The 8,579-nt window shown below is 33.7% G+C and overlaps 1 protein-coding gene across 1 annotated transcript; it reads right to left on the reverse strand.

Moving 5' to 3' along the window:
* Positions 1-1,871: 1,871 nt before the first annotated feature.
* RVE1 (Homeodomain-like superfamily protein) lies at positions 1,872-4,600 on the reverse strand. Its single transcript, XM_078985184.1, has 5 exons — positions 4,097-4,600; positions 3,333-3,522; positions 3,177-3,238; positions 2,762-3,058; positions 1,872-2,664 (listed from the first exon to the last, which is right to left on the reverse strand). The coding sequence occupies exons 1-5, from the start codon at positions 4,118-4,120 to the stop codon at positions 2,155-2,157; spliced, it is 1,083 nt and encodes a 360-aa protein (XP_078841310.1). The 5' UTR covers positions 4,121-4,600; the 3' UTR covers positions 1,872-2,154.
* Between the last annotated feature and the right edge of the window lie 3,979 nt (positions 4,601-8,579).

The following is an 8,579-nucleotide window of genomic DNA, read 5'->3' on the forward strand; positions in this document are numbered from 1 at the left end:
GATTGATGATTTTGTGACGAAATTATCCAATTTAACGTCAAAAGTAAGGAGTCTTGGTTACGAGCTTGAAGAAGTTGATTTGGTGAAAAGGTTACTTGAATCAATGCCTAAGTCGTTTCTTCAAATTGGGGCTTCAATAGAATAATGTTTCGAGTTGGATTCAATGTTATTTGATGAAGTCGTTGGTAAAATGAAGACATACGAGGAGCGTATAAGAGGAACCAAGAAAGTGGAGGACACTCAAGGTGGGTTGTTGTTGGCTAGTGAGGAAAAATCACATGTTTGTAAGCATTGTGGCAATGGACGTTCAAATCTAGATGACTTTGGACGTGGTCGGGGAAGAGGTCAGGGGTCCGGGAGAAATCGAGATGGTAATGAATGTGTCCGGGATAAAAGTCTAGTTTTGGATTAGAATAGGATTCTATTTTGTTTAGTATAGATAGATGTCGGGTTTCAGATTGTTTAGTTTAGAATAAAAAAAAAAAAATCACTGCAAGTTTTGTTTCTTTTTTGTTTTTAACGTGTTCAATTCTTTTTTCTTCTTTCTTTACCTTGGTGACAGCCTTTTGTTAACACATAAATTGTTAGGGTTTAGGTACTTCGACTAGTTGGTAAACGATTTCTTCAATAAAGTAATAAATGCAAAACGACGAATAAGACACAATCAATATATATAGATCACACGATCAGGATTATCGGTTACATCCATAACAAACACGAGAGAGAGAGAGAGAGAGAGATTTTATTGCTTTATGCCGAATGGTTGTCTAATATATGACACGGATTCAAAGAATATAATACTAGTTATTTGACTTAAAATTGTCAATAAAGTCAAGCCTATGAAACTGACCCACAACGTTTTTTGATACTATTTCTGTAAAGGAATTAGTTTAGAAAATATGAATCTATCTTCACAACATAATAATAAATTAGTCATACATGATGTTTCCAACCATATCATCCAACGATTGCCAGAAACTCCTCTTTTCCATTCTTAAAACCCAGAATGATGGACATAAGAACACACTCTTCATCACCACCTCCTTTTTAGTACCTTGATCATGGTGAACCTGTCACAATATATTCTAACTTCTACTATATGTTATCTTTAACATTCAAGGACAACTAGACACCACATCATTTCTCTCTTTCTCTCCTTCTATGGATTGTGCCCTCTTCCAATTTCTAACAACTTTGTGTTCAAATACCCTACGTTCAAGGTACATATTTAATAACATGTATCATATGTTCAACCTACACCTTCCTAAAAAATAAACAACTAAAACCCTTAAAAGCAAAAAATAACTACCACTTATTTGCAGATGTTCAAATATTGAATATTGATACTTTAATCATTCATTTTGCATAAACGCATCACAATTTTTGTTTTCGTGGTTCTTGAATCTTGACGATGGATATGAATCATCTAGTATTGTTCATTCGATGAGCTTTTCTAACGGGATAATTGTAACTCTTAACGCCATTGCTTTTGGAGGCATGAACTTTCATGAATGTTCATCTTGTCTTTAAAGATAAACCAAGAAACTTGCAACCACCTATATTATTTTGTTCAAAACACACCTTTAAGACATGGTTTGAAAGTATTTAATGGTGATTTTGAACATATTGTGCTTCTTGAAAATGGTTATAATCAAGAAGTATAATGTGGTTAAGAGGATAAACAACTCGTTCTAAATAAAAGTTACATCAAACATCAAAACAATTTAACTGCCATTGAAACTGGTATCCATTGATCAAATTTAAGACACATCGAACAATTTAACTGTCTATTGACTTTCATATCCATTAAAAGTCGATATAATTTAGTTTAAACTATGCATTACGATGCTTTTGACATGATTTACCAAAAGTGAACACAATAAAAAATAGCATAAAACCCAATCTAAACAACTACAACTACAAACACAAGTCAGTTACAAATTCATTTAATTACCAAAAATTAACAAGAACCCGTAAACCAAAAAAAGGTGCTTTTCTCCTTCCCTTTATACACTTCTTCTCATCTCAAACAACCCCTGTGCACCCATCCACGTTAAGCTTATCCCCAAGACCCAAACAAAGAGATATCATTTCATCTCATTTGAAAAAAAAACCCGACCCATTAACCCATTAACCCAATAATAGCCCAAAAGGCTACAAGCAAAGTCTTATTCTTTGTTCTTCCCTCTCTTCAACACATCGTTTATATGGTACAAACCCTTTCATACACGTGTCCGTTTTCTTGCTATGTTGCTTTGTAAAAGCCGATCTTTCACTTCCAATCAACAAAAAAGGCTTTTTCTTCTTCTTTTCGTTTTCATAATCATCATCCTCTTCATCTTTCCCTCCAACGCTTTCGCTATCACTACAACCCTCCATGTTGACCGGATTACACGGTTGTTGACCTAAAGGGTAGGAGGACACGTGTCCATACACACCCCACCAAGGCGTAACAGAAGGTGAAGATCTCACAACTGTCGACTCCATATTTTCATCAAGAAATTGCATGTAGTACACAGGGGCCCCACATGGTAAAGAACTAATCGGCATTGTTGCGTTCTTTTCCTCGTTTTTATTCGAATCTGTAATCACAACTGTCTTCCCAAAAAGCTTCAAACTTTGAGTCGACCCGAAATCTTTTTCTTCACTACATGACTCCATTTTCTATAATTTACCAAAAATAACAACAATTAGACATTCGTTTTATACAATTTTATCAAGATTTGAACAAAAGATGAAAGAAAGATTCATAATTGCGTACCATTGGTGGAGAAGATTCATTTTCTTCGGGTGAAGATTCGGTATTTGGAGAACCCGAATCACCTAACCCAAATACATTCGACCCGCCCGCAGACAAAACCGAAGTTGGAGACTGATTTTCCTGATCCGACCCGGATGAATTCGGGGATGTTGACCGGGCATGTTGACCATGCCCACCCGTTTTAATTGGGGCAGAAAGCTTACGAGGGTATGGATGCATTGGCTTCCTTTTTGGACGAGGTGGAGGGATTTCAATCGGTTTGACTTCACTCACATCACCGGTTGACTCACGAACAACCTAATTTCAATTAAAAAAAACTATTAGATAACTAAAATACTTCATTGTAATCATTAAAATTATCATCTACAAGTATCGAGAATGAAGAATGTAATAGTTGTTTGTATAAAGTATAAACCTTAGAGAAAAATTTTTGGGCATGGCTTCTAATTTGAACTGCAGTTTTGGTGCCCACATGTTCTGCAAATGGGAAGTGTTTGATGAATTTAGTTTTTCAATTCGCAAATTTAAAATATAAGATTTAAAATGAGTGGAAATTTAAGGTTGAAATTACCTTCAATTCGTCTCCAAGCACGTCCGTATAGCTTTAAAGCTTCTAGAAACTTTTTGTGTTCGTCTTCAGTCCATCTTTCTCGTTGTTTTGTGATTGTGTAGGGTTTTCTGACCTTAGGAGCGTAGTCATCTTGTGATGTGAATTGGTCGTTTTTATTGGTGTTTGAATCAGAGCCTTCTTCACTTCGATCCTACATTAATCAAGAAACAAGGGATTAAGATCGAGAAATTGGGATAAATGAGTTTGAATCGAGGTTTTTTATCCCCCTTTTTCTTACTTATCTTTCAATTACATTTAGTAACCCCAAATATCGAAAATCAGTAAAAGTCTAACGAATGATTTGTCATAATCTTGAGTTGATTCATGCTATAAATCAATAACCCACAACATAAACAATGTTTGATTAGTATACAGATTTGGACTCTTAATTGAGTTAATAAGTTGCTAATCCTAGAATTATCAAAATAAAATCGATGAACTCCTATAATATGATTTGAAGCAATTGTCTAATGTCTACACTAATCAAGATTCAGGTAAATCGAATCTCATTAAAATTTTGCTTTTTGAGGGATATATTATTACTTTTATAAATAATCCATAGAACATAATCAACATCATACAGACAACACAAACCCTCTGTTTTTATCGAAGGGATTGAATCAATAGCAAAAAAAAAAAAACTAAATTAAAAGACTAAACCAATGAATAAGTACATAATTAAACTGTTAATTAAGGATTTAGGAAGGTTGGGAACTTATACATACCTCAGCCATGCTTTCACACACCATCGTAAATTCTCCAAATTCTTCGAAGTTTTCTCCACAGTTTCCTTTACCAACGCCTCAATCAAATGAATATACACGAAAAATCACAGACCCATTTCCGGATCTAAACGATTCATCAAAGAAATCAAACTCCCGAAGCGAATATAACCCAACCCGACCCGATACGACCAACCGACGAAGAAACCCACCGGACCCAGATTGAAACCCAAACAAATAACCACAAAAGATCCGAACTTCAAACAGAAACACCAATCGGTTCCACGAAACAAAACAATCAAAGCCGCAAAAGAGAAATTAGGGCACTGAAAAAGAGTTTCCGAGAAGAAAAAATGGTTTCCGATGACCGGAGACGGTTGGTTTTCTCCCAACGATCTCCAAAAGGAACAATCGGAAAACCCAAAAAGAGATTTTGAAAGAAATTTAGAGAGAGATTGAAAAATGAACAGAAGAGTGTGGTTTGTGATGAACTCAAAGATATGAAGGGGAGTAGTTTTGTATTCGGAGGAAAAAGGTAGAAAGCGAAGAAGAGGGTGACACGTCAGATATTAATTTTCTGTCTTTTTTATTTTCTTTTTGTAGAACGATCCAGAAATTGGTGGAGTTTTGTGGCTAGCGTTCAAAGAGGGACCTTAACACGTGGCTGTCGTCTGTCACTCACCGAAACGACACCGTTTTTCCTGGTCAAGTTTTTCTCTCACACAAATGCGGAAAAAGCGTAAAAACCTAACGGAATATTGAGTTACTGATTTTAATGCGTGTTGTACAAGTTGTTAGGCGTAGACATTTTGGATTTTGTATTTATTAAATGTTTTTATGTTTTATTGATAATTTGTAATTACAAGAAAAAAGGTGGCGCGTGTAGGTGGAGATAAGGAGTGAGCTGTAGTCGGGAAATGGTGTGGGTTTACGTGTCAAGATTCTTGTGGTGTGAATGAGTTTTTGCAAAGATCTAAAAAATATTTGCTTTTTGGATATTTTATTTGTTTTTTTTAAAATGTAAAATAGGAAAAAAAATGTTTTTTTTATTATTTTTTAAAATTATCATTAGGTTATTTTCTTAAGAAGGTTATATTACGTAAGGTTTTTATTAAAGAATATGATTAAAAAAAAATTAAAGATATTTAATTAAGTTAAATAAGTCAATGTTGTATTTTTAGTTGTAAGATAATAGAGCATTAAATTAAATATAAGAAGAGTGTTTATTAAAAAGATAAGAAATATGTCAACCAATTAATATTTTGATATAGCCAAGAAACAGATTATATAAAAAAATATGTGCGTAGAAAATAAAATAATACTAAATATCGGAAGATAATAATAAAGAAAAGTCCACTTGTATTTTCTGGTTTTTTTCTTGTGACAGGAGATTTTTTATTTTATTTTTTTAATTGGAAAGCACTTCATGTGCTTTTCTTAATGGAGAACTCTATTTGTTTTTATTAGATTCTGAAAATTTTAACATATTTAATGCCATAAAAATATATTATCTTGTTTGTTTATTAAAATAGAGTGTGTTGTTTAATGTGAACTTTTTAAATAGTTAAATCATTATTAAGTATCAACTACTTATACAAAGAAAAGGGTTGTGTAAGGATAATAGTTTGTATGTTCTTAGTTGAACTATTTGTGTTTTGCAAAGTAGAAAATTCTTTAGAAAAATTATAATAATTTATTTCAATTTACAAAAAAAAATCTCAAATTAAGTATCACCATCATTTTTCACCACCATCACCTACCACCGCCACTATCACCACCTACCACCGCTACCGTAACCGTCAACATCTATTGTCATCATCACTGTTACCTTCCACCCTCGTCACCACCATCCATCATCACCACTCACCTCCTGTCACCACCACCACCACTAACATGACCACCCACTATCACCACCACCAACTACCACTGTCACAATCACCCACCACTACCACCGATATGAATGCTCAATTAATAAAATGAAAAATTACTATTTTATAGTTTATATAATATTTTTACATTTAAGCTATAAAATAAAGTAAAATAAAGCAAAACATACAAAAAGGCAATCTTGTTATTTTACATGGATTACAATTCTATTTCCTACCAACTAAAGAGAATCATGAATTAATTCCAATTTATGTTCGTTTAACCAAAAAAATAGATTTAAATTTCTTACAGATTTATTTTCCAATTTCAATTTCAATTCCTTTTAAAACATTATATGAACCAAACAGCACCTAAAATTCATTAACAAAAAAACATGAATTAACAGTAAAAATGATGATTTAGCCCTTTTTACCCGGTTTATCGATTTCATTGCAGATTTGGTTCCATTAAAGTCTCATTATTTTATCCTAATTTATGAATAAGTCATAAATTAAAATTAAGTAATGAGTTTGTCTTTTTTCTTTATGTAACATATATTTTACCAGTTTTTTTTTGTTGACCTCGATGTCTATTCATTAACCGAGCTAAACGAGCTGATAAAACGGATACGATGGGTTATATAATGCTACGTTTACTGTAAAACTTGATACCATCTCACCGGTTCATTTATGACTATATGTCCAGGTCAACAACAAAATTGGTAAAATGTATGTTTCCGGAAAATGAATAGAAAATGAGTTGATTAGATTGATATGTTGGGTTACATAAGATTAGATAGAAGATTTCAAATTTATTATAAACTTAAGGAGTGACGAAATTGTTGCTAGTTTATATAATTATTACAACCTTCGTTTGATGCATTTTATATTATACAATACAACATGATATCAAGTTTTATGTTAAATATAACATTATATAACCAAACATATCCATCTCATTAGCACATTTAATGACTAGGCATTCGGGTCAACAAAATAAAACTGGTAAAATATATGTTACATGGAGAAAAGGGTCACATCATCACTTAATTTTTGTTTACGACTTATTCGTAAACTATGGTAAAATAATAGGACTTTAAAGGAACTAGGTTAAAAACTGGTAAACCGAGACAAAATGGGTCAAATCATCATTTTTACTGGTAATTCATGTTTTTTTGTAAAAAAAAGTTAGTTTTGAGCTTATTCGTAAATTATGGTAAAATATTATGACTTTTCAGAAGATTTCCATATAGCGTGATGAGGTAGAGTAATATAATGACTTAAACAATGTATATAGTTTCATATGATCCTTCAATCTAAGAGCATCTCAATATTGTAACAGCCCAAAAACAGTAATACAAATTTTCATTGGAAGTCTATCAAATCATTCATCAATTGTTTCAAAATCCAACGCCAAATCATAATATTCAAAACATCATAGTACAATTACTCAAATTGTGGAAATCATGAGGGGAGGGGGGATGTTGTGCCATCACGTTGGGCGCTTACATTTCGAATCGGGAATACCTGAAACCATACACATAAACTGTAAGCACAAAGCTTAGTGAGTTCCCCAATGTACCACATGCCAAACATACGAATATGGGCCTCGCCTTGGGGTATATTTCAACCCAACATGCCATAGTGGGCCCCGCTCTGGGGTATATTTCAACTCGGCATACCGTAGTGAGCCCCGACCTGGGTGTAATACAACCCAACCATAAACACATGTATAGATCACATAACAACTAGCATTCTATATAACCGACTAATTAGCCCGCATTGGTGCCTTCAAACCATGGAATTTAATGAGAAAACTCACCTCACAGATGGAAGAGAAATCATAAATAGCACGCTGCTCCTAAATCAACTCTACCACGCTGCTCCGAAATTAACTCTACCAGTCACCTTTACAAATACAGTGACCAAAACTCAGAATGTAGATCAAAATACCCCTAGGTCAAACTTTGGTCAAAATCCAGATCACAATCAACCGAGTCAACTGGGTCAACTCGAAGAGTACGTTGGGCGTACTCAACATGTACGCGGGGCATATTGAGTGTTTAGCCAAACCACGAAAGGTTGATCACCACGTACGCGTAGCGTACCCTTTGGTATGCCCAACGTACACGACTACCACCAGCTTAAACCATTAAGTGCTTAATCCTTAAGCACTTTCATCCGAAATCCAGATATAGACCCCTAAAAGGTGTTCTTAACCATAAAGTTTCCAACTTTATGGTTTTGCATGGCTAATAAGACCTTAACTTTACAAAAACCTATCTTCTTGACCCATTAAGACAACCTATATTATGCATGGGAAGAAAATAATGTCCAAGATAATATTTTTATGACTTAACACACCCTATAATATCTGAAAAGACAACTCAAACTTCTTGGAGTATTCCATACTCACAAGGATCAAGATTTGGGACAAAAGGTGCCAACTTTAAGCTAAAACTAGATCTAAATGAAATACACATCAAGGTTGGAGCTTTATAATTCCAGAATGTGCACAAGGGAATGTAGATGTTGGATCCAAGTCCTTGAGTGAAACACTATAAGTTCAAAGCTCTTCCTTTACCACCAAGAGTAGCAAAATGACATCAAAAAGACACTTC

Source organism: Lactuca saligna, chromosome 3 (genome assembly GCF_052625555.1).
Source record: "Lactuca saligna cultivar CGN05327 chromosome 3, ASM5262555v1, whole genome shotgun sequence".
Classification (NCBI taxonomy): domain Eukaryota; kingdom Viridiplantae; phylum Streptophyta; class Magnoliopsida; order Asterales; family Asteraceae; genus Lactuca; species Lactuca saligna.